Source organism: Musa acuminata, chromosome BXJ1-9 (assembly GCF_036884655.1).
Source record: "Musa acuminata AAA Group cultivar baxijiao chromosome BXJ1-9, Cavendish_Baxijiao_AAA, whole genome shotgun sequence".
Lineage (NCBI taxonomy): Eukaryota > Viridiplantae > Streptophyta > Magnoliopsida > Zingiberales > Musaceae > Musa > Musa acuminata.
The window spans coordinates 5,324,434-5,351,266 of NC_088335.1; the positions used below are offsets into that span (position 1 = coordinate 5,324,434).

Below are 26,833 nucleotides of genomic sequence, written 5' to 3' on the forward strand. Positions count from 1 at the left end.
TGTTAAATAACATGAGGCAAATCTCGAGCAACTGACAGTATCATGAGTTTTGCGGAGGGTGATCAAATCTAATATCATCTAACATTATGATGGTGACGCAATTCACAGGAGCGAATAAAATTCTGATTCCCAACCCATGCTTCTGTTACGGGTTCCATTCCTTGAGATTGACCGTTCTCCTGATATAAGAGAATTTAATTGTGGTTGCATCCCAATCCCATTTGTTGCACCTAATTGCATGCTCGAACCAACACACACACCTTCCCAGTGTGTGTGCTGCAACAAATACATCCGCAAGAATAAGCGAAACAAGCTGACCATATCATTGCTGTCCATAGCCACCCTGAAACAGAAACAATACACAGGAAAACCGGGAAACAGTAGTAGAAAAACCTAATCCCGAGTCAATATAATCCATTGAAACTAAAAGTCAACAAGACAATAGAAGGGTCATATTGCCCCACATGCAGAAATCCAACTGCCGAGAGATCATATACCAAGTACGCTAAAGTTAAATAGACTGACAACAGCTGAACTTGAGCATACATGGGAGCAGAATCACACTGGTCGCCATTGCGAGAAACTTCCGTATACAACGGTGCATTAACGGGCCACCGATTGATCATAATAGCCTGATGGGTTTGATGGCTGCTGGGCATAACCGGGCTGACCGCCGCCTGCTGGCGGTGCACCATAGCCCGAGCCAGGAATGGTAGTTCCATATGCTGCATCAGAAGGCACACTGGGATATCCATAATTACCATTGCTTGCAGCTTCACCATAACCCTGTTGGGATGACGCGTACTGTCCATAACCAGCAGAATGTGAACTTGGCTGCGTGTAAGCTGGCACTGGCTGTGCAACTTGACCATAGCCAAGAGGAGCCGCTTGGCCACCCTGCTGGGCATAAGCTGCCGAAGGTGGTTGAGTGTATCCATCCGCAGCACCAGAGGCAGGCCCATAAGTCTGGTTGTAAGAAGGGGCTGGTTGAGAAGGTATATTGGAACCATAGGGATATTGCTGGGTCGTAGTGCCAGATCCATAGGCTGATGTCGCATGACCTTGATACGTTGGATCCCCTGGTTGACTTGTTCTTGAGGGTACACCATATGGGGGCACCTCCTGATGGGGAACACCATAAGGGGGCTTGCCATATGATTGTTGCTGACTGAAACCGGACTGGACGCCTGGCTGCGAGGCCACTGTTTGTTGTTGGCCATAGAACTGTTGGCCTGGTCCTTGACTATCATACCTGCTGGGCTCATTATAACCCTGACCGTAGTGCTGTTGAGCAGGGTGTCCATAAGGAGTAGGTTGTCCATAGTTTGGAGTTTGCGGTCGTCCATAATTCACAGGTCCTGGGGATGGGCCAGACATGGGGTTGGGCAATGAAGCTTGAGTTCCAGTATTTGGACCACCTTGACCATAATAATCATATCCACCAGTTGGAGTGTTATGGACAGGCGCTGATGACCTCTGATCCCAGTCTTTACCACTATAGCTGCCTCGTGGAGTGGTCTGCTGCGAGTAGCCACCATAAGGCTGAGGATATTGTGCCGTCTGAGGGGGCGGGTATGTGCCTCTTTGCTGGTACTCGTAGCCCATGGTCGGTTGCGTCGGAGCTGTTGCCCGGGCTCCCCAGTGAGACATGCTAGTGGGCCCACGAGAGCGATAGTTTTGTTGGCCATAACCTGAGAGAGGCGATGACCTAGGCGTCTGCCAACACCAAATTTTCAGTTAAAATTAAGAAAACAATAGACCTTATTACCGGCCAGGGAAGATACAGATTGTCAGTGCATAATCAACTAGATAAAAACAGCAGGCTAAAAAAAATACAAAATACAGATTTAAATGTACTACCACGTGATGTCTTTCTCTGAGGTCATGCAACAATCAGATCATAGTATGAATCATTATAAACAGAGAAATGAAAGTAAAATAACAACTTTGTCAAAAAAACACAGCAACAAGTGTGTATATATATATTGGCAAAAGTAATGCTACTAAACAAGAATTGAAGGATTGGAGAGCACTGTACAAGAAAAATATAAGGCCAAACTAACAGGTTAAGCTAAAAAATGTACAACATTTGCTGATCAGAGAAACTCTTCCGCAAAGATATGGAAGATGCAGGCATGCCAAAGATTGCAAATTACTATAAACTTAATAATCACTGATGATATCCAGGTAACACAATGGAAAAATAGATAAGCATCACACAAACATTCTATAAAGAGCTACAGGTAGTTTAAAAAATCAAAACCTCAGAGAAAAAACTAATGAATGTGTTTGCATGACACCGATGCATGTTTTGGAATTACAGAGATGAGAATTAACAATCATTCTTTATTGATGCAAGCAACTTATTCCAAGTGGCAATCATGTAATGAAAAATGTGCAGGAAATACAAGGACATTAATGAAATGGCATCAATAAGCATCAGTAAGCTAACAAGTGAACACAAGACCTACCTTTGAGGTTCACGTCCACAATCAGAAGGCAAAACATTTAGCCACAAAGTTACCATTTGGAATGATTGTCAGTGAAAAAAAATGAAATTAAACAATCTCATACAAATATGTGACACCAAGACTTCTGCTGCAATTACATACTAGAGAAATATCAAGTACTATGTTGATATTAAGGTTTAAATCATTTCCTTTCACAAGGTTAACTCTGTTTCAATCATAACCTTGCATTAGAAATTTGCACAACTACAAAAAATTGGAAAAGCAGTTTTCTGTTTACACCAGATATTGATATTGTTGGAAACTCTAGCACAAACAAGTCACTTGCAATTGAGAATATGTCTGAAGGAATTAGCAAATTATAATATTAACCATAAAAACAATATCACATTTCTTGGCCATTGTCATGAAAAATCAACTCATGAGTACAATAGAAGGGCAAGTTTGCTATCTAAAGGGCCAGCATTTCAAATATAATATAGCAATTTAGCAATCGTCATGTGCATAATTTCCATTAGTAATGTCTCATGCTACATGAGAACAAAAACAAATACATTACATCCTTCAATAATCTCAACTGACATGCAACTATCTGTACATGGAGAAAGACACTGCATCAGATTTATCATCTATATGAGAAGATGGGCTAAAAGAAAGAGAAACTGTCTGATTAATGCAACAGATATTCAAGCCAAAATAGATAATTAATTATTTGCTTAGGTGAAGCAAGAGAAGATAAGATGGTAGCAATGGAGAAAAAGTTATGAAGTATGAACAAACATTGCATAAATCAGAATCAGAAGGTTGGTCATGGAGCAAGATGTGTATATAGTATCATCAACTGAGAACAAAGATACAGGAGCTTTAGATTCGATGGGTATATACATGATATTCTGCAGACTGATAAGCATGCATACCACACGATCATAAGGCAGTAATGACTCTATACAGAATGGTGTAATATCTAAAAAATTTTAATAGCATACATTGCATGTCAGATTCCAAAGGTTGGTCATGGAGCAAGATATGGATATATCATCGTCAAATGAGAAGATTCCAGAGCTTTAGACTTCATGGGTATATACATGACATACTGCAAGATGATAAACATGTACACCACTCTATCATAAGGCAGTAATGACTCTGCAGAATGATGTATTATCTAAACACATGCAAATGTTTGGAGCATCCACTATACCAGATAACACCAACGTCATCATGATACTTCTACAAATTGAATTTGATCTTCAGTCTAAGCAGTCTTACCAACTTTAAACTTCTTCAATGGCAAAGGTTAAAGCCACTTATGCCTCTTTCTGTGGACGAGACTGAGGAATGAGTTTTTTGCTACACCAAGAAACCAATGTTGACCTCAATTGTAAGGCATAGCGAAATCTGCATTATGAAAGCCAACCAATTTGGAATTGACACCTCTGCACAATTAAACCACTGCAACTGGCAGCAAGAAGGCTTTACGTTCATCACACAACTGTTGTTAGACATTTTTTTTACAAAAAACTCATTCTCAAGATGAGCAATTAGTGTTTCACTCCCGGCCACCATGATCGCAAGGAAAAAAGGGTGATCATTCTAAGCAAGTAGATAGATGTTGACATGGAATAGCATCTTTTATTCACCAAAGGTGATCATGAAGGCAAAGATATCATTCTTTGGATGCAAGACAAATAATCTACATAAAAAATCTCAACCCTAATATCACAAAACAAAAGAGCTACAGAATTTCATGAAACAACATTTCAACTCTGTTTGGTGGCAATTTAAACAGGACGTATTGACTTGCTTTAGTAAAGGCATGGACATTTCATCAAATATGTTTACTTTTATAGTAGGCCAACAATCATTTATGAAAGTCAATATCATATCAAGGACCTTGCCTTGAAAAAAAGGAATCTCTAGAGATAGTGTTGATAACATCTGATTTTAACCCACAGACCATCTGAAGTAATATTGATCCAATTCAAACTACAAGGAATCATGCAGCAAAATGCAAGTGTATAATTAATTTCATAGGATCAAAGCCTCAGCCTGGTGAAGTAAGAAACCCGACACCAACTAATAGAACACCTTCCACACCAGCAACCCAAATCATATACCATATTTGTCATATTTTGCGAAACCATGATTACGACAGTTGACATATAAGAGATAAACTGAAACGACCAAGAAAGGTGATACACAGAAAAATCTTATATTTCTTTTATGAGAAATCACCGAAAATAGGAGTCAGGTTCCGCACTTATATCTTATGCGAGAGAGATTTTTCTCTTCGAAATTTAGAATTCATGGTTCTCAAGGTTGCAATGGCCACAAGTGGGGCACAAAGTCATCATTGGTCAAAAGACAGGTTAAATATAGCTGCCATTTTCTCTTGACCTAATAATACAATTGCATGGACACCCAGTCCTCTTACTTGTTAACAAACCCTTGGACCTTCGAGTCTTATATTCATCCTCAGACATGGTTGGTTCTGATTTTGCCAAGTTGAAAAATAATTTGTGGTCTTTCCACTTCCCACCTAACTTCTTAACAAGTAGCTAACAAAGTACTAGGTTAAACAACAAAGTCGATTATTCCATACCAAAAACAAACAGAACTTCACAGCAAACATTCCTGAGATAATATTGATGAGAAATAACCACCTTACCATCGTTTTATTCAAGTTGCAACAATTGATGCCTACTAAGTTCCAGATGGTAAAATTGAAGTTATGGAAAGTAAAAGGCAGGCTATCAACAAAAAGTAAGAAAAATCATGTCTCACAACAGACCTGATTCATTACTTCCTTGATCATTTCTTTTGCAGTTTCAATTTGCCTTTTGTCTCCAGTTATTCGTACAGTTCTTTCTTTTGATGCATCACCCTCAGGTAGATGTTGTGGTATCAACTAAAAACAGTAGATTGAAATGAAAATCAGTTGAAATTCGTCCAGTCATTGTCAAAACTGTACAGTGTTCATGAACTTCAAACTGCCGACATAAGGATCTTTACCTGGATGCGTGCACCAGATCTGGTCTGTAAGTTCTTTATAGTCTCACCACCCTTGCCTATGATTAGGCCAACCTACAAAACAACACAAACAATTTCAATGCAAATCACAAAAGAAAGAACATTTGTATACATACAATTCATACCTTTTCATTTGGTACTTTAATCTCAAATTGTTCTCCACCGGACTGTATAGTACTAAAGCCCCTAGCAACAAGTGATGGGGAACCTCCTGCATCAGCCTATAAAAAAAAAGCAACTCATAAAAAAAACTCGAAAAACAAAGGTAACCAAGAAAGCTGCTATAAATTATCACAAGAACAGGAAAAGATAAAAAAGAAATGTTAACATTTGAGTAACAAAAAACCTCAGCAATGACATCCTTTATCAGTTTTTCTGCCTTGTTAATGCTCTCCAAGGTCCCTATTAGTTCCACAGGTCGAGTCGTAGAATGAGGATCAGCTTCAGCATCTCTCGTGATCTGGATTTTTGCCCCTGAGTTTAATTGCAGGTACCTTATTGTCTCCCCAGCTTTACCAATAAGAACACCAACCTGTACACGATGTCCCAAAGATCAACTTAGAGACAGATGCAACACAAAGCTCGATCCCAACTTAGATCAACTGGTACATCACTAGTTCAATTACAAAAAGACAGATACAACACAAAGCTCGATGCCACTCTAAATAACCTCAATCGACTTCCATAACATAATGCAATCAGTCATTATCTTTTTTCCTCGTAAAAAGATAGACAATATGTCATCTGTGGTTAAAGGACAAATGTGCCTGCAGTACATTTATGCAATAGATTCTCCAGATGTTCTACCTACTCATGAAAATTATGCCAGAATGATTGACAGGCAGCAAACAAAAAAGTGGCAGAGGTTTGCTTCCTGAAGCTTGCAACTCATCATATGTCTGAAAGTAATTATGCTCTGTTTACTTCAGTACCATCCATATTAATTACTTAAGCAAGATTTAACTCTTATCCCTGTACTTTAGCTCTTTAGACTCATTAAAGCACAGGTCACAATAGAACCATTACACCAAGGCACATCCTTGTCAGTTACATCATGGAGAAAAAGTGCATGATCAAACTCAATAAGCATAATTCTAGCTTATTGTAAAGCTCTTAAGTACTGAATACCAAACAAGGAGCAGTATCTTAAGAACTTCCAACTTAGATGCTGATGAAGTGCAAACAGCCAAAGGGCAATCCATACCACAATACATTTGGTCTTAATTGAATCAGATTGCTTGAAATAATCCAAAGGTAATGGATAAAGTTTATCCTGAATTCTCATCCCATGGGTTCTTTGTTAAAGATCTTAGAAGAGATGGTGAAATTTTTTTCATGCTTTCAGATAGCAGCATGTTCCCCAATCTAATGAAGCCATACATTACTAAGCAAATGACTTGCATTGGACATGAATGATTTCAGACAGCAGCATGTTTCTTAGCTTCCAGGTCACCACCACTGCTATGCAGAATGATTTTATTTAGTTGATTCTAGCACTCATTCATCAGCTTATAAAATTTTCTTTTATCAGAACAAGAGCTCAAGATGTTGAAGTTATTAACTACTTTATCAATTGTCATCCACTTCTTCAGTATTATGGCAGGAATGGCAATTCTAACACAGCAAAGCAAACTTTGCCCAACCCACCCACACAATTATCACTGGATGAACTGTGAACTATCAGGTTAATTAAGTTGGTCTAAAAGAGCATGATCATACATGCATCTAAACTAGGCTCCTCAGTTTTGATAAGCAGAGCTCTAATAAGAACATATGATGCAGTAAAACCATCAATATTACATGTACAAGAAAATTTTGCATAAAAATATCATTATACACATTCAATGCAAGAAACACAAGGATGCACCAGTATCTTTTTTAATTTATAACTTGATGACTGGATGGTCCAATTTCTCAGTTAGAAGCAAGACAATGAGCAGCTGAGAGCACAGGCATCCATTACCTTATTGTTAGGAACTTCAGTCTTGCGAGACATCGTGCCCAAATCTGCTGGAGGTACCATGGCGCTTTGATCACCCTGTCCGTCACCATTTACCAGTTCTTGAGTTTCTGGCTTATGTAACTCTTTTCCTGTGTCAGCAGCCACTGCATACGCTAGCCAGTAACCATGTTATTAACTGAATCAGAACTTTTTAAAAGATTCATAAGCACTGAAACAAACTGAGGCAATCAACTCTTGAAACTATTGCTTTCAAACGTACAAATAGACTAAATACCCAACCCAAAAGTAAAGAGCTTAAATAAAATGAAAAATCACATCAGGACCACTTCATTGTTGATTATGCATATAACATATAAAATTATTACCAAGTGGATACATAAGGCATGTAGTAGAGCAACCAAAGACAGCAAATAGCACCTCCCAAAAGACATAATTGGCCATCCCATCAATTATGAATAATATCTATAAATTTAGTTGTTCTAAAATTAATAAAAAATCTCTAACTTTCAGATGCTCAGAACCCGAACAAAAGATGTCCTAACCCACCAACCCTTGATATAAACCGACAAGCATGTGCTCGAATGAATCTACCAGATAAATTTCAAAAAAGAATGAGAAGATTCAATACCGGAACCATCCAACTCTCCACCAGATTGGAACTCCTGGGCATCAAACTTCACATCAACCGCCCCTGGCTCCTCTACCTTTGGCTCACCGCTTTCTGCAATGTCCGATTTCACCTCATCTGCCAAAGTAACAGTAAGCAGTGCCACAGCGGATGCGTCTTAAAATCAAAAGAAACAATAAGCAATAGAGAATTCCAAATAAAGAAAAAAATGAAACTCCAACAACGAACAAATCAAAGCAGAAGGCGCTTAAAGCGAGCGAGCAATTACCAGAGCGATCCACAAATCCACCCGCGGCGGCGACCTCCCCATCGCCCGATCCGGGCTCGTCGGCGGCAAGGGCCAGGGCATCGGCGGAGACCTCCTGCTTCTTGAGGGGTGCCTCTTCGTCGCCTTCGCGGGGTTCGAGATCATCTAGCTTCCGCTTGTGATCTCCGGCGGCTGTCACGGTCCCATCAGCCATGGCGGGGGATTCGTCGTCCTTCGGTGCTTCCGCTCCTCCCAGGGCCTCCGCTTCTTCTTGTACTTCTTCTACCACCTGAGCGATCGCCAACTCCACTCCGGAATCCGCCATTGGAGAAAGCTCCGAGGGGTGGGAAATTAGGCTTAGGGTTTGAGGTCGAAGGGAGAGGCTCGGGATAGGGTTTTTGAACGGGTCTACGGATGGGGTGGATGGAACGCCTGCTTATTTATAGTGATAGAGTTTGGGCCGTCAGATGGGCTTTAACTTCGTTATAGAGTTAATGGGCTTAAATCTGGGTTTATAAATACGCTCATATTGGCCTGTACATTTCATGACAATTCTGAAAATAATCTATTAGTGGTGGAATTAATATTATAATTTATATCTTAGTTTTATTTCTATCCATTTCGGATAATAAATCACAATAAAATTAAACTATATGTATACAAATAAATATATATATTGCATTAGCAGAAGTTTTTAGGCAATTTAGGATAACGAAACCAGATTTTATTGACGTAGAAATCTATTCAAGCCCTCGTGAATCCTAAAAGCAATTGCTGTTCTCTCTAAGGGTGGGAGCTCCCCTTTCCATCCCTCGCATGCACGTGCCTTACGTGAAGGCCATGCAACCTCGTGCCATGAGCGACGCCATCTTCCTGCTCGCCAGCTACGGCTTCGTCGGCATGCCCTACCTGGCCGCCGGCAGGCTTGCTCATCGTGTGCGCCAGCACCGACATCGCGCGTGATTGCCTCATCAGTACTGCGTCCGTGGACGGATCCTGAGACAGCAGAATCTCGTAGCCGTCGTAGTACGACTCCATCCCGTCCGCCATCACTTGCCACACCAACCCGCCGCTGAGCGACCCGCCGCCGCTCCTTGCCAAGTTGTATATGTCGGTGCAGATGGCGTTGATGTACACGTCCCGGAGGTTCTCGGTGTAGCCGGGGTCCTTCTTCGACAGCCCGAACTCGGTGAGCACCAGTGGCTTCTTCAGTATCTTCGTGGCGTCGTCCCAGTGGCTCCACATCCACCGCTGAGCGAAGGCGGTCTGCGATGCGTCGTCCTGCGCAGCGAGCCTGAAACCAGGGAGGGCGAGTTTGTGTGCTTCGATCAAACCTTTGAGGGAAAGAGCTGATTAGCTAGGTTACCAAACGTCTGGGTACGCATGGATAGTGGCAAAGTCGATCTCGTCGATGAGATTGCTGGTGATGAAGTCTGTGCCAACTTGGTAACCGGGATTGTACTGCTTCTTCTCCGGCATGGAGTCTCCGTAGAATCCTTCCATTCCTATCTCTAGCATGTGTTTGCTGTCCAGCGACTTTGTGTAACTTGCCATCTCTTGAACCCAGGCCTGTCCAGAGTGAGAGAAATATACGAGAAATTAAGATTAAGATTGCTTCTTGAAGGTGTCAAAAGAAGAGAGAAGAAAAGATCATGGGTGGTGATGCTCACGTTCACCGTTTTTCCTGAGTAATCTGCCTGGCAACGAGGCTCGTTTATTAGTTCCCATGCCATGATCGTTGGGTCGTCTTTGTAGGCTACGTTGGTGATGGTGTTGATTCTTGTTAACACTCTCTGCAATTGATTTCATCAGGAGAGAATTGCACTCGCATGTCTGCTTTGCATCAAATGCATGCACGTAAAATGCTGAAAATAGAAGGTGTTCTTTACTGCTTATACCTGGACATGGTTCTTGTAGTATCCCTTCACAACCGGATTGGTATAGAAATCGTCTTCACCACCGACAGCAGCACCTGCATTGCTCGCCCATTGCACGTACTGAGCTCTGCCTCCGAAGTCTTTGTAATTGTTCACCAGACTCAGGATCAAGCGAACACCATGACTTTGAGCCTCCGAGATCACAAAATCCAGTCCCTAATGCACAAACAGTCGAGCAACGTTGCATTTTTAGTCAAATCATTAAGCTCGTACGATTGACGAGAGCCATCGAAGCACCTGAAACACTCGCTCATCGTACACTCCGGGTGAGATCTGGAGAGCTCCATCGCCTCCGTCGCTGAACGCCCACGTTCGGCAAACAGTGAGCCCTGCGGCGGCAGCTTCGCCGAGCACCTGCGAGACCTTCGCCCGCTCGGCGGGTTGGGACGCGACAGTCATCATCCAGTACGAGTTGAACCCATTGAAGAGGTACGGGGAGCCGTCGAGGACGAACTGCGTGCCTTGCCTCTCAACGAAGGAGCTGCTGCCGGGAGCAGCGATCGCCAAGAATGCGAGAGCACCCAACAGAAGGCAGAGAACAGCGCAAAGCTTGGCCATCTTGTTGTGGAAGAACTGCTGCTTGGTGTGGGCAGAGTGGAGCCCGCCGGGGTTGGTATTTATAGGGTGCAGGGATGGAGCTCTTTCATCTTGTAAAGCTGCGAGAGAGTGCAGACTCGATGGGGTCTTTTTTCGGTGGTCTAAATAATATAATGGAGCACAATCCACCATTATCGCATAGGTCTTCGAGAAGAGTACCGAGGAGGCCGAGGAGGAGGAGCAGAGGAAGAAGAAGTAGAAATAGAGCATGAGAGAATGGTGGGCGGAAAAAGCGGGCGAGTCCGTTGGCGGGAAAAGGGAAGGAATTGGTTTGGGTGACGGTGGAGGCCCATGTGGGCCGTTATGTGACGTCGGGTTGGCTTCCTGAAGGGTATATTTCGCGTACATTCGAGTAACGTGCAAGTTAACGTGTTGCTAGTTTGAGCTCGATTCGAAGGGATTGGTATTCCGAGCTCAATCTGGCGACCCGAACTAACACATCTGAGTAACGGTCAAGTTAACGTGTTGAGAGGACAACATGCCATGTGAGGATGGTTGCCAGTATGAGAGGAGTCTGTTAGGTCGGGTAGTCGAAATTGATGATCGTATTCCAAAATAGTGTGAAATATTAAATCGAAAATATATTGTAAAATAATATTAAAAGAACTAGTAAAATTGTAATTAATGAAGAAAATCTCTGTGATAAAAAGCCTAAATTTCCTGCTCAATTTTTCATAAATATAATATTGAACTTCTGAAAGACACACACATGCAAATGTCTCGATCTTCAATAGCTCATTTTCGATGATGACTCGGGCATCGAAACATGCGGTCTACCATTTCTGAGTTTAAATTAAATATGGATAATGATGGTACCACTTATCCGACACTAGGAACGTGGACTCACGTGGCATCGTGACTTGTTGCATCAACCACCAACTTACTTGGTTTATTTATCTACAGCTGTCTATTCCGATGCACTGTTTCCATATGTCTGTTAGCAAATAAATAGATAGTACTTAAACATAAAATTTTAATTTTTTGAATTTAGTAATAATCATATAAATAAGTTATTGAGTTAATATATGCCTTCAACACGACTGCAGCAAATTTGAGGCATTAAATGGGGCGCAACAAACCGCCCATTTAATGAACTCATATAAAGAAAGTTGCTCACATTACACGCAAAAATTACACACCTAAACCACAATATTGACCGTCACTCAGAATTGCCATCTCAGTCTTCTTCCTCACAACCACAACCACAACCACTAACACGTTACATTCATTACCGCTTTCCGGTTACTATTTCACCCACGACTGCTACTTGATGAAGGCTTTGAGCTCGTCGATGAAAGCCGCCGACAGCTTCAGCTCGGGGAAGACGTAGAAGGCGTGGATGGCGTCGGGGTACTCCAGCAGCCGCACCGCCTTCCCCCTTGCTGTCATGCACTCGTAGTACCGCCGTTGCCAGTCCTGCAGCGGGTCGAAGCCCCCCACCACCACCATCGCCTCCGGCAGCGCCGCCTCCAGCTCGCCATCAGCCCGCGGCCCGAACACGTTCGCCGCCTCGTGGTCCCGGTCCGCCCCCTCCGGCAGGAACGCCCGCCACAGCCAGTCCGTCCGGTCCACCGACACCAGCGGCGCCCCCACCAGCCGATTCTCCGACTCCGTCCGCTCCTCCCCGCCGAAAAACGGCTGGATCAGCACCATCCCCGCCAGCCGAAGGTTTTTCCATCCCCCCGCGGCGTCCGCGGCCCAGCGCCGGGCCACGTGGTGGACCATGTTCCCGCCCGCGGAGTCGCCGGCCAGGAAGCAGCGGGAGAGGTCGGCGAGGCCGGCGGCGGTAGGGTCGGCGGAGGCGAGGCCTCCGTCGTCCAGGAATCGAAGCACGTCGACCGCATCCTCGTACGGCGCCGGGTAGCGGTGCTCCGGGGCGAGGCGGTAGTTGACGGAGACGACGAGGGCGTTGATCTTGCGGCAGATCCGGCGGCAGAAAGCGTCGTAGGCGCGGGAGGCGGGGGAGAGGTAGGCGAACCCGCCGCCGTGGAAGTAGACGATGACGGGAATCCGGCCGGACGACGCAGAACTGGGGACGAAGAGGCGGAACCAGAGGTCACGGGAGGGATCGACGGGGACGTCGGCCGTGCGGACGCCGTGGCGGGGCTTGGCGGAGGCGGAGGAGCGGGCGTCGAAGAAGGAAAGGAGGCGGCGATTGATGGTGCCGTTTGAGCGGCGAGCGCCGTCGGTGACGACGGAGAGCAGAGCGATGTAGAGCCGCGTCGTCCACGGGAGCGGCGGCGAAGTTAAAGAACGGCCGCCACTCGCCAGCGAGGAGGCCTTTTGCGTCATTTTATTATACTCCCCCTCTGTACCTCACGGGAAACGGTTCGTAAGCTGAGGGCGAGCGAGGGGGGCGAAGAAGGGTAGATAAAGATAACAGTCACGTGCTCATCACATGTCGCGTCGTCGGAGATGGACTGATCTGGTAACCTGGTCAGCCACCACTTAACGCAAAACTTACGTAACGAACAGCGACGTGGGGCGTGAAATGCAACCAGCGGCGGCCACGTCCGCCATTGCCAAAATGACCACCACCCAAGTCGCGACACGCGGCATTTAAGGGACCGAACCTACTCCTCCACTACGCAATCGGGAATGTTTCCGGATACGAAATACGAAAAGAGTAATGAGACTGGAATGTGGGTGAGGTATCGTTTTCTGACAGACGACACGGATTACGTCGAGGTGGATGTCGTGTAATGAAGTTGATCGCAACACGAGGAAGAAGACAAACCTGGCATCGTCGGAGCTTCACATCGGCGGTAGGGGCGGGGGCGGGGGTGGCGGCGCTTCGGTGGCCAACTCATGGAGGGCCGATCAGTTATGCTGCTGGTATCGATGTCCAACGAACAACTGCTGAAAGCAGTCTCACAGTGCTCCTCGGACCGAACTTTCGGTTTCATTTTGATTGACGTATTGATTTTAATTAAAAAATAAAATACTCCATCAAAATTCGAACACATGTCAATAAACTTTAAATCTAAAATATTTATCATACGAGATTGGTTTGATTTATATTTTATATTTTATATTTTATTTTTATTTTTGATTATCAGTTTAAAATAAAATCAATGATATCAGTTTCCATTTATAGGAATCGGAATGAAACCATGTGGCCTCTAATATAGTTTGATAAGGTTTAAAACCATCGAAACATTGACTTGGTTCGATTTTAATTTTGTTTCGATTCAATTTAAGAGGAACTCGATTTAACCATGACTAGTTATAGTTAATATTAATCTAAAAATATTTAAAACCCTGAAATATTTCTAGTATTTTTATCCATATATAAATACCTAAATTTATGTATGTACATCTAAATTTAAGATTAGCATCAAGTATATCTATACAAAATCTAAGAGCTTGTTAATTAAAGGTTAAATGATATTAATATTTTTTAAAGTAATTATAATCGAAAAGATTGTTACTTTCTCTACATAAATCAATTGATGATTAAAGTAATTATAAGCATCAAGTAATACTATTGAATCTTGAATTTTGATAATGAAATCAATTGATGAATTAATGATATGTTGAGATAAGTGATCTAGAATTAATTACAATCGTAAGATAGGCAAAACGATTAAAGAAGAATTTTATATTGGGCCGGAGTCAACATCGGGCCGAATGAATCGAGTGATACACCGAAGGGTCGAACGATGCAGTGAAAGTTCGTCGGAAATTCGTTGAGAGTTCGCGCAAAAGCTCATCAGGAGTTCGTTGAAAGCTCGTCGGAAGATCGCTGGAACTTCACTGAAAGTTTGGTTGAACAATAGACGTGTCGGAGAACTTAAATTCTTTGTATCATAAATTGTTTTAACCTTAACTATCATAGTTAGGATTTCAATTTGAGTTAGTTTTGAGAGAAATCTTACTAACTAAATTAGGAGCCAATTGGGTCCTAAATAGGACTGAATTGGACCGGTTAGATGGCTCATTTAGCCACTTGGATCCTCGTCAGGTGATGGAACCGTCTGAGGCTCAGCCTCCCAAGTGGCCTAGGCGGTGGTATCATCAGCTGCTAATGCTGTCAGGCGATGACACCGCATTGTCAGTTTTAAATGCAAAAGATGTCGTAGAAAAATTTAATGTAAAATCCGATGAAGGTATTTTTCTTGGTTACTCCTTTATGTATAAAGCTTTCCATGTCTTTAATAAAAGAACTTTGGTTATATATGAACCTATTCATGTTATTTTTAATGAGCTTCCTAAATTTAAGAAAAATGATTTTGATGATGACTTTAATTTTGATGCTTTAAATTTGAATAAAAATTCTTCTCCCCCAAGCAACTTGTATGCATATTCTTCCAAAGAATCCTTACCTAAGGATTGGAAGTATGTAAATGCTCATCGTAAGGAGCTAATCATTGGAGACACATCAAAATATGTTTAAACTCATTCTTAATATATATATATATATATATACGAATACTGTCTTTTTATCTCAAATTATACCAAAATACATTAACGAAACCCTAAAAGATGATTCATGGGTTATTATAATACAAGAGTAGTTAAATCAATTTTAGAGAAATGAGGTATGGAAGCTTGTTCTTTGACCTAGTGATTATTTAGTAATTTGTACTAAATGAGTCTTTACAAGCAATATTAACTTAGTATTGTAGTTAGAAACGAGGTTAAATTAGTAGCCAAAAGTTTCAACCAAGAGGAATATATCGATTCTAAAGAAACATTCGATCCTATGGCTAGACTTGAAGTTATAAGAGTTCTCCTCACCTATGCTAGTTGTAATAATTTTAAGTTATTTTAAATAGATGTTAAAAGTACTTTTTTTAATGGCTTTGTTTTCGAAGAAGTTTATATTGAACAACCATTCAAATTTGAGAATACCATTTTTTTCGAATCATATTTTTAAGTTATCCAAGAGACTTAGTTCCTTTCTAATTAAAAATATTTTTTTTAAAGGTAAAGTTGATACCATATTATTTATTAAATATTTTAAAAATAATTTTCTTATAGTTCAAATTTATATTGATGATATTATTTTTGGTTTTACGAATGACTCTTTATGTGAATATTTTTTGAAAAGTATGAACCAAAAATTTAAAATAAGCTTAATGAGCGAATTCATTTTTTCTTATGATTGTAAATTAAACAACTAAGTGATGAATTTTTTTTAGTCAAACTAAATATGCTTTAGATTTATTAAAATAGTTTAATATGATTAGTTTTAAGGCTATTAATATACCAATGAGTACTTCCACAAAGTTAGATATGAACTATGATAGAAAAAATTTTGATAAAAAAACTTATAAAGGTATGATAAGTAGTTTACTATATCTCACCACAAGGAGACTAGACATTATGTTTAGTGTTGGATTATGTGCTAGATTTCAATCTAATCCTAAGCAATCTCACCTAAAAGTTGTTAATAGAATTTTTAGATATCTGAAATAAAGCTCGGTTATATTATCTATAACTAAAGCTGATTATATAGTCTCACGTGTATGTTATGCTCAAGTTATATTGATAAAAAACATATTAGAAGATTATGAAATTTACTTGAAAAACATACATATAAAATATAATAACACTAGTGCAATATGTTTAACAAAAAATCTCATTCAATACTGTAGAACTAAATATATTGATATTATGTATTATTTTATTAGAAATCATGTTAATAATTATGATATATCTTTAGAATTTATTGATACAAAACATCAATTAGCTGATATTTTTATAAAACCTTTCGATGAGAAATAATTTGATTTTATTAAAAGAGAATTAGGTATGTTAAAGATTTCAAATGCATGAATTTCTCTATATATTTTTTGGATTTTTTTTATTTTTCGTAACTTGAGTTCTCTTTTTAAATCGAGATCGTTTTCTTCATTCCTTTTTCTTGCAATTCACTAAAGAAGAGATTTGATTCATGAATTTTTGGCAAACTTGATCTTTTATGAATCCTTCTTCCTTCTATTTGTAAGAATAGAGATTTGATTCATAAATTTTTAATATACATATTTTGATCTTTTACGATGAATCCTTTCTCTTTGCAAAAGTAGAAGTTTGATTCATGGACTTTTGGATCTTATAACTTAATTTTTCTTATGATGAATGAATTTCTCCCTTCTTCTTCTTCCTCTTCTTCCTATTCTTATGACAAAAAAAAAAAAAAAAAAACTTGCTAGCATATCAAGAAAAGGAAAAATGCTAGCTTATATCTCAAGAAGAACTAAAAAGTGCTTGCACATGCAAAGAGAAGTGCTAGCTTGCCCATTTAAAGAAGCAAAACTAGTTATCTTACAAATTTTTTGCTTAACTTCTCATTTTACAAATTTGTTAGCTTACATAAATGAGAGTAAAACTTGTATAGTTTAAAATACTCGCATAAATTATTGAAAGTTTCTTATTTTTGTTGATGACAAAGTGGGAGAAATGATGAATGTTTGGGATCATAATGTTATATCTGATATCATGCATGAAGTGATGGTTAAAAAATTCTTTAGAACCATGTATGTTATGCCCAAAATAATTGAAAATATGAATGCTTTTGTATGTTATGCCCAAAATAATTAAAAATATAAATGCTTTGGTATCATGAATGTTATGTGCCCAAAATGATTGAAAATATGACTAATTTGATATCATTTATGTTATGCCTAAAATGATTGAAAATATGAATATCTTGGTATCATAAATGTTATGCCCAAAATGATATTAATTTTAGTATGATACAATGCTTTAGTATGTTATGCCCAAAGTAATATTGATTTGTTATGAAGTTATGAAATTGTGTATGTTATACTTTAATAACATGGAACTATAATGAAGTATAATATATGAAATTTTGATATATTGTATTGATCGAAATTGTTTCACTTGAATTTAAGTTTGCCTTACCTCAATATGACATATAGATAGGGGGAGTTAAGATTAACTCCGTCGTCAATTTATTATCATTATAAAAAAGGGGGAGATTGTTGAATCTCGGATTTTGATGATGAAATCAATTGATAAATTAATAATTTAATCTATTTTTTGATATATGTGATGTAGGACTAACTACGATCGTGAGATAGGCAAAACGATTAAAGAAGAATCCAATGTTGGGCCAAAGGCAATGATTGGGTATCGAGTCGGATGAGTTGGGTGATCTTTCAAAGGATCGGACGATACAGTGAAAGCTCACTGGAAGTTCATCGGGAGTTCACCGAAAGCTCATCGGAAGATCACTAAAAGTTCATCGAGAGTTGATTGAACAATTTGATAGGAACGAGTCGGCACTAAGAGGGGGGGTGAATTAGTGCAGCGGTAAAAACGTCGATTTCGAAAGCCTTTATATGATAAAAATATGTTTCGACTTAAATCATTTGTTTCACTTTGAATGAGTAGAGAAGAAAAGGTTGTACAATTTACAATATAGTAAAGTTGAATACGGTAAAGAAAATTTGCAGTAAGGAAAGAACACAACAGAATTTATAGTGGTACGGTCGTCATAACCTACATCCACTCTCGATTCTCGATTCCTCTTCCGTCGAGGCCACCGGTATCCACTAACGGTGTTCCTTCAATCGGCAAAGATCAACCACCTTCTTACACCCCTCTTCTCCTTTTCATAGGTTTAGGTGACAATATTTTACAAGTACTCACTCCTTCCTATACAGAATTCTAAACTTAGAACTTTAGATGAGGGAATCTCTCAAGTAATTACTACAGGGTTTTCTCACTTTTAAATTCTCTGTGCTTGTGTATGTTAAGCAGGGATGAGAGGGGTATTTATAGGCCTTAAGTGGATTCAAACTTTGATCATAAAAAGATCTCATCCTGGGTCCTAGCGATACCACCGCTTGTAGCACTGACACTGGGCAGTACCACCGCTTGGAAGACTGTGTCTAGGCGGTACCACCGCCTAAACTAGCAGTACCATCGCCTGATACTACTGTTGAATCTCGAATTTTGATGATGAAACCAAACAATATGTGTTTATATTTTAATATGTGTTTTGAGTGACGCTAGATGCTTCGATCAGGATGAGAAAATTAAAGCAGGAAATATCATGTTGGGCTGGAGGAACATGTTAGAAGATTGGACGTCGGACCGGTGGATTGGTCGACGTATCAACAAAAGGCGTCGGGCCATGGATTCAAACATCGGGCCAAAAAGAGCGAAAATTATGCTAAGGATATCGGAGTTGCGGAGTCAACTGGCCGATTAGGCAATAGGCCGTAGGAGAGGACGGTGCGTCGAAGAATCGGACGAAGCATCGAGAGACCAATAACATATTGGACAACTTAATTAATGCTTAATATTAATTATCTAGATCGAAGAATGTTTTTACATATGCATGATTAACTACGATAGCAAGGCATGAAAGAAAATGAAGTTCCGAAATTAAGGATGCGATCATGTTGGGAGTTCGAGAGTTCATCGAAAGTCCGGACGTTCATTGGATGTTCTGGAGGAACCAACCGAGAAGTCTCGGAGCTTGCCAGAGAAGCTCGTCGGAACTCGCTAAGAGGATCGTCGCAAGTCCAGGAGTTTGCCGGGAGTCCGCCGAACATTGCCGAGAGATCATCGGAAGTTCACCGGAAGATCGCTGGAAGAATAGACTTACGGACTTAGTTTAGCTTAAAATATGTCTTAGGAATTGTAGTTAGCACGTAATTGGGCTTGGATTGGGCCAACCCAATTACGGGTCAGCTAGGCCCATGTAAGAACTGTGTTGGGCCCAATAAAAAGCCCAAATAATGCTCCAAGGAGTCTCACCGTCGTGGCACAGTCTTTGGGACTGTGTTTGTCACGACCCGGGTCTGATGAGCTAACTGGCCAATAACTCCATTTTGGTCCTCAACGGCGGACCAAAATGCTTAAGCGGAAGGTAACGTAGTACACTCATCAGGCCCTTATAAGCTAATCACACACACTCCCCACTTCCGATGTGGGACTAATGGGATATTACACTATCCCCAACTCAATTAGTTTGACGTCCTCGTCAAGGCCCGACATATCCCAGATCGAACCCTAGCATAGTGCATGTGAGGTTTAACTCAGTGGTGGCTCCACGCCGTGATGAGTTCTCTGACTCCATCCACGGGTAGCCCTTTCCTACTGCAGCCCTCTCACCCTGCCCTAATGCTAGGTCGGCTCTGATACCAAATGTCACGACCCGGGTCTGATGAGCTAACTGGCCAATAACTCCATTTTGGTCCTCAACGGCGGACCAAAATGCTTAAGCGGGAGGTAACGTAGTACACTCATCAGGCCCTTATAAGCTAATCACACACACTCCCCACTTCCGATGTGGGACTAATGGGATATTACAGTGTTAGGTGGTGGTACCGCCCAGCACTGCACCCCAAGCGATGGTATGGCCAGACCTGGGCGATGGTATCGTCCAGCGCAGGCAGTGGTACCGCCCGTGCCCGGGGAACCCAGAATGGAAAAGTTTTATGCTCCAAGTTTGAATCAACTTGAAGCCAATAAATACCCCTCTCATCCCTGGTAAAGAACACAAGCACAGAGAGATTAAAAGAGAAAAAACGCTATTGCGATCATAAGTGTAATCCCTCCTCTAGCTTTAAACTTAGAATCCTGTTTAGAGAGAAGAGTGAGTGCTTGTAAATGTTATCTCCTAAACCCGGTAAAAGGAGAAGAGGGGTGAAAGAAGGAGTTGGTCTTTGCCTATTGAAGGAAGACCTCTAGTAGATGCCTGTGACCTCGTCGGAGGAGGAAGCCGAAAGTGGATATAGGTCACGTTAACGGAACCACTCTAAAATTGTCGTGCTCTTTGACTTGCATTAACTTCCTGTCATTTACATACTATAAACTGAATCTTTACTTGCCTACTGCTTTCACTTTATATTCAAACGAGAACGAAATTTCAAGTTATCTTCCTAGTTCGATTTTCAAGTTAGGTTTCCGAAATCGATCTTTCGTCGGAAATAATTTTTTATTATACGAAAGTTTTAATTGAGATGTTATTTTACCGCTGCACTAATTCACCCCCTGTTAGTGCTCTTGATCCTAACAACTACCACTGGATGATACCACCGCCTAACATAATCTCAGAGATTGTGCCACAATGGTGCCACCTGTTGGGTCACTGTTTGGGCCTTGCTTTTGGCCCAACAAATCCTAAATTTGGACTCAATTGACCCCTAATTAAGTTGGCCTAATTCCAACCTAATTATGTACTAACTATGAATTTTAAGACATTTACTAAGCTAAATAAGTCTGTAAGTCTAGGTTTTTTTAGCGAGCTTCCAACAATCTTTCGGCGAACTTCCGACGATCTCTCGACAATGTGCCAGCGGACTCCCGGCAAGCTCCTGCATTCACGACGATCTTCTTAGCGAGTTCAGATGAGCTTCTTTGGCAAGCTCCTGGACTTCTCGATCAATTTTGGCAGAACTTTCAATGAACATTTTGACTTCTGACGAACTCTCGAACTCCCAACGAAATCTCATTATTGACTCCGGGACTTCATTTTGCTTTATATCTTGCTATCGTAGTTAATCCTATACACTTAAAGCCTACTTTGATCTAGAAAATTATTATAAGACTTAAATCAAATGTTGTCTAGCATGTCATTGGTTCATCGATGCTTCGTTTGATTCTTTGGTGCATCATCCTCTCTTGTGGCCTATTGCCCAATTGACTAGTTGACCTTCACAATTCTGATTTCCTTAGCGCAATTTTCGCTCTTCTTGGCTCGATGCCCAAACCCATGACCTGAAGCCTTCTGCCGATACGTCAATCGATCCTCTGTCTTGATGTCTAATCTTCTGATATGTTCCATTCCGACCCAACATGATTCTTCCCGCCTTAATTGTCAATCCCTGATTGAAGTTTCTTGTGTCACTCAAAACGTAGATTAAATAAACATTATTAATTGATTTCATCATCAAAATATGAGATTCAACATAATTAATACAACTTAGATTTCTTGTATCATAAATTGTTTTAGCCTTAACTATGATAATTATGACTTTAATTTGAGTTAGTTTTAGTATAAATCATAGTAACTCAATTATCAGTCAACTAGGCCCTAAATAAGATTGAATTGGGCTGATTGGATGACTTATTCAGCCACTTGGAGTCATGTCAGGCGGTGGCACTGTCTAGACTGGACGGTGGAACCACTTGAAGCTCAACCTCCCATGTGATTTGAGCAGTGGTCCGCGACAACAGTACCACCATATCTACAAACACTAATATATATATATATGTATATGTATATATATATACATATATATATATATGTATATATATATATATTTCACACACTAAAATGTTATTTTTAAACATTGTATATTCCCAATATCTACAAACAACTAAAGAGCTAAAATGTATTCACGTGCCATATGTTCTCCATCGACTTAATCCCAACCACCATTTGCACGCCACCGAATCGAATCGAATCGAGTAGTATATGAATTTAACACGGGCCGAAATGTGGCTCACAATCAAATACGATCGATCGTCTAAACCATTAAGAAATGGCTGGTTGAGTTGCACAAAAATGAAACAACACGCATTTCACGTTGGGAGCTGTGAGTGGTCACCCCTCACAGCTTGAAGTCACCCCTCCTAATGGCGAGGTTTACTATATTTGCAAGGGAGTGATGCAAGCTGTGAGTGGTCAACTACTTGCACTTAATGTTCAACTAATAGGTGGGACTCAATTTGTACATGCCATTAAAAACTGTTTCATTTGGGATAATCTAACTTGTGACGGAGGTATTGCCTGCAATGTACATAAGAAAGATAGGGGTATATCAATACAGTAGCCGAACGTCTATATTGAGTATTTTTAGTCCACTATATGTAGATAATAGTCAATTAATTGGTGAGATTATATATTTCTCTCCCTTGATTTGTTATTTAATGGATTATGAGAAATTGGATTATATATGGAATATTTTTTAGATTATTTTTTTTATTTTAGATTTAAATCATAGATCTATTATTTACACAATAATACACTAATCAATTTCGATGATAATATATATTTTTAGCTTAATGCACATCAAATCAAACGTCCCTCCCATGAGAAGATTTGGACGGTTGAGATGATAGTCTATGGCCACGTGGCTGCATCTAAGGCAGTGTATAAATACGACCTTAACATGGCGAGTGTCACGTGGATCTCTTAGTCTTTCCAACCACGTGCACGATTTAATGCACATCGTAACGTTCACGTGAGCGATCGTTGAGATGGTTGTGGTCCACATATCAGGCCACATCAGGCTTGTGTTGGGGCCCACAAATTATAGTTGTGAGAGAGCCAACGAGGAGGAGGTGGTTTCGGAGATGATTTAGTTGTTTTTTATCGCCGTTGGTGGGGCCTTGGGCTGGATGACACGTGGCGGATCCTGAGTCGTGATCGGTCTCTATATATGCAGTCCCTCGCCGGATGAGCCCTCCAACTCGCTCCCTCGCGGGACACTGTGAAACCGCTTCCGAGGGAGCCGGTGCGGTAGCCGCAGAGATGCGCTCGCCGGATGAGCCCGGCCTTGCCGCCGTGGCTCCGCCCCTATCGATCACCAAGCGGTTCATCATTGCAGCCGCTTCCGCCATCAACGACGCCGCTTGCCGATCCGACGGCACCGTCAACCGCCGACTCGTCTCCCTCCTCGACGCCCGATCCTCCGCCTCCGCCAAACCCGTCCAAGGCATCCGCACCGTCGACGTCCCCGTCGACACCTCCCGTGACGTTTGGTTCCGCCTCTTCATCCCCTGTTCCGACTCCGCCGGCCTCAAGATCCCCGTCATCGTCTACTTCCACGGAGGCGGTTTCGCCTTCCTCTCCCCCGCCTCCTACCTCTACGACCACGTCTGTCGCCGGCTCTGCCGCACGGTCAATGCCATCGTCGTATCCGTCAACTACCGCTTGGCTCCGGAGCACCGACACCCCGCGCCGTACGAGGACGGGGTCGACGTGCTCCGCTTCCTGGATCGCGTCGGCCTGCTGTACGCTGACCCTTTAGCGGCCGATCTCGCCGACCTGTCCAGATGCTTCTTGGTCGGCGACTCCGCCGGCGCGAACATCTGCCACCACGTGGCCCGGCGCTGGGCTGCAGGAGCCGGCAGCGGGTGGAAGAGGCTGCGGCTCGCGGGCATGGTGCTCATCCAGCCGTACTTCGGCGGTGAGCAGCGGACAGAGGCGGAGGTGCGGCTGGCCGGGGCGCCGCTGGTGACTGTTGAGCGAACGGACTGGCTGTGGCGGGCGTTCCTGCCGGAGGGGGCGGACAGGGACCACGAGGCATCGAACGTGTTCGGGCCGCGGGCGACGGGGGAGCTGGAGGAGGCTCTGCCGGCGGCGTTGGTGGTCGTGGGGGGGTTCGACCCGCTGCAGGACTGGCAACGGAGGTACTACGAGGGGCTGAAAGCGAGGGGGAAGGAAGCGCGGCTGGTAGAGTACCCGGAGGCCTTCCACGCCTTCTTCGCCTTCCCCGACCTGAAGCAGTCAGCGGTGCTCATGGAGGATGTCAGAAGCTTCATCGAGGGCCATCGACCATCGAAGGAAAACACCGGCGGATGTTAGATAACCGGCAGTGGCATATATACATGTAACAAAGGTATGTTGTTATTAGGGAAGACGCTGTGATGACCCCATCAGAATACAAAGCTTTGATCGTAAGTGTTTATGCATTGTACCCTTTATCAAAGATTGGCATTTAGCGTGTGTTGCCGTCGGCATATTTACGTGGAGAGATCCAAATGTTAGGGGAAGATGTCTGTCCGGTTGGAGAGTCTCCGTCTATACCGAGAGGAGACGTCGGTCTCATCCGAGGGCACGCTGATAGCACCGGCCGCCATGGAAAATAGACGTGCAACTGCTGCAGTGAGATAGTCCAAGCACACGAGACAAATGAGCTTTGTTGTTGATGTGGGAGGACAGCTACAGAATATATATATATATATATAATTCGTAGACTTGAACTTGAGCCTGATCTACTCTACACGGCGGCACCACATGGATATACATACGATCTACGCCTCCCTCGTCCTTTTGAAGCAATTCAACAGTCAATTTAAAGCACAACAAAAGCTCTTGGTTTCGTTCTTCCCTTTGTCATCATATATGATGTCAACCATTACCAAAATAACTGTTCTTCGGATATAAGTACATATCCAATTTATGTTCTTCGGATATTGGTTTTGACGTACCAAACCACCAGTCAACTTCAACCTCTTAATTCTGTCTCCAACGCTTTCCTCTTAAATCGGTTCCATCTAACAAAACAAAAAGCCTAAAATGGACACTGCGACCAAAAGAAAACTCCCGACGCTGCAAACCTACTTCTTGTTAGTCTTGACTCTTCTCTTTCGTCCCAGAATGGATATCCTGTGAAGTCCTTCACGCGAACAGCATGTCCCCATCATTCGAACCTCTTGTTTGATGCCAAACTTCTTGTTTTTATTGACTTCAGATCGATTCGGAGAAACCGCGGCGAGCAATTGCCAATTTTACTCGAATTTGGCCACCTTTGATCATCTCTCGTTAGCAGTGTTCTTTGTTTCAAGGTTTCATCTTTTGTTCTTCTTATAGTTGAATCATACAACACTGCATGTTCTTCTTGTGGATTTTGAATTCATCCAATGCCTGCGTTTTAATCTCTCGTAAAAGCAGTGATTTGAGCACTTGATCGTTTCCTTCAATTTATGATGTCCTTTGCCTGTATGTATTAACTTTGTTTAGCTAAGACAAGAGTCATAGAATTCAACCGTTCTCCTTCTTCTTCTTCCTTGTATAGCCTCTGGATTAAGCTACAAGCTTAATCAAACCAGAAAGAGCTCATTAATAGCTGCCTTTATCGAGAGAAAAGATGAATCTGTATAAGAAGATTCTTAGTCTCTTGTTAAGTTTTGTAATGGCCTTTCCTCTTCTCCCTCAAAGATGAACCACATTTAAGATGGTTCTTCTATGGTCCTCTTTGTAGATGAGATATGAGCATCAATAGGAATTGTTAGCATTATAAGAAGCATTAATAATGTGTGATGTGGTTTGCCATATATATATATATATATATATATATTATAATGCCATCTTCTCTTACCGCATGCAGACACCAAAAGCCTATCGCTTCACGCAACAAAGCATCCATGGAGAAGCCGCATGGCGGAGAAGCACCACAGCGATGCCCCACCACCTTCGTCCAGACCGACACCGCCACCTTCAAGGAGCTCGTCCAGCGGCTCACCGGCCCGCACGAGCAGCCGCCCGACGCTGCCCCCTTCGCCCCCTTCGCCCCCGCCAAGGTGGCAGGCCTCAAGCGGCTCCATGAACGGAGGCGAGGCTCCCGGCTCAAGCTCCCCGTGATGAAGCCCGCCGTCGGTCCAGCGGTGCTGTCGCCTTCTTTGATGACCGCGCTGGTGTCGCCCTCTACCGGCTTCGCCGGGCTTGGCATATGCGACGAGCTGAACGAGGAGGAGGAGGAGAAGGCCATCAAGGAGAGGCGGTTCTACTTGCACCCTTCGCCCCGGTCAAGATCGCAGAACGCCGAGCCGGAGCTGCTGCCTTTGTTTCCACTGACCTCTCCGAAGCCTCACGATCATTGACAGCTGCTGCCGACCAGTAATCATCACTGTAAACAGCTTCTTTGGATGAGACTGCATGCGGTCTCCATTCCTGCACTGAACCGAGGGGGATGAGAGTTCAACATCGTTTCCTCATTTTTTTCTCGCATACCTTTCAATTTAAAGCTTTCTCCGAAAGCCACAGAAAGGCTCCAAACTTGCTTCCCAAGATCGTTCGCCGTCGCTCTCGGTGATCAACCCAAGAAGAACCTCAAGAGGGAAAGCTCCCGTCCACGGATATCTCCACAGGCCGAATTCTTCGAGTCAAAGCTCTCCGGTCGATGGGGCTTGGAAAAACGGATGCGGGTACGAAACGTGTCAACCAAAGAATCCGATAAGCCTCTAACAGGGGATTCAACTCGTTTCCCGTTCGAATGGGTACAGATAGTACTACTGAGCTCATGATCCGACCCG

General features: G+C 42.3%; 5 protein-coding genes across 6 annotated transcripts; 2 read left to right on the top strand and 3 right to left on the bottom strand.

Moving 5' to 3' along the window:
• Positions 1 to 384: 384 nt before the first annotated feature.
• On the bottom strand, positions 385 to 8,754 carry LOC135592688 (uncharacterized). Of its 2 annotated transcripts, none has more exons than XM_065082309.1 (8): positions 8,355 to 8,754; positions 8,087 to 8,203; positions 7,459 to 7,601; positions 5,842 to 6,027; positions 5,621 to 5,716; positions 5,478 to 5,549; positions 5,257 to 5,373; positions 385 to 1,716 (listed from the first exon to the last, which is right to left on the bottom strand). In XM_065082309.1, exons 1-8 carry the CDS (start codon positions 8,656 to 8,658, stop codon positions 604 to 606), a joined length of 2,148 nt encoding a protein of 715 aa, XP_064938381.1. In that variant the 5' UTR covers positions 8,659 to 8,754; the 3' UTR covers positions 385 to 603. The 2 variants fall into 2 exon arrangements, with proteins under 2 accessions (XP_064938381.1, XP_064938380.1); XM_065082308.1 differs by having other exon boundaries at positions 7,459 to 7,610.
• Positions 8,755 to 9,042: 288 nt separating this feature from the next.
• On the bottom strand, positions 9,043 to 11,031 carry LOC103997469 (mannan endo-1,4-beta-mannosidase 5-like). The gene is made up of 5 exons (XM_009418699.3): positions 10,508 to 11,031; positions 10,232 to 10,426; positions 10,004 to 10,126; positions 9,700 to 9,902; positions 9,043 to 9,627 (listed from the first exon to the last, which is right to left on the bottom strand). Exons 1-5 carry the CDS (start codon positions 10,997 to 10,999, stop codon positions 9,117 to 9,119), a joined length of 1,524 nt encoding a protein of 507 aa, XP_009416974.2. The 5' UTR covers positions 11,000 to 11,031; the 3' UTR covers positions 9,043 to 9,116.
• Positions 11,032 to 11,967: 936 nt separating this feature from the next.
• Positions 11,968 to 13,216, bottom strand: LOC135592690 (probable carboxylesterase 18). The gene has a single exon (XM_065082310.1). The coding sequence runs from the start codon at positions 13,157 to 13,159 to the stop codon at positions 12,131 to 12,133; it is 1,029 nt and encodes a 342-aa protein (XP_064938382.1). The 5' UTR covers positions 13,160 to 13,216; the 3' UTR covers positions 11,968 to 12,130.
• Positions 13,217 to 23,252: 10,036 nt separating this feature from the next.
• Positions 23,253 to 24,563, top strand: LOC103997466 (probable carboxylesterase 18). The gene has a single exon (XM_009418697.3). The coding sequence runs from the start codon at positions 23,253 to 23,255 to the stop codon at positions 24,381 to 24,383; it is 1,131 nt and encodes a 376-aa protein (XP_009416972.2). The 3' UTR covers positions 24,384 to 24,563.
• Positions 24,564 to 25,945: 1,382 nt separating this feature from the next.
• Positions 25,946 to 26,401, top strand: LOC135594489 (VQ motif-containing protein 31-like). The gene has a single exon (XM_065084866.1). It carries the CDS (start codon positions 25,946 to 25,948, stop codon positions 26,399 to 26,401), a length of 456 nt encoding a protein of 151 aa, XP_064940938.1.
• The last annotated feature ends 432 nt before the right edge of the window (positions 26,402 to 26,833 follow it).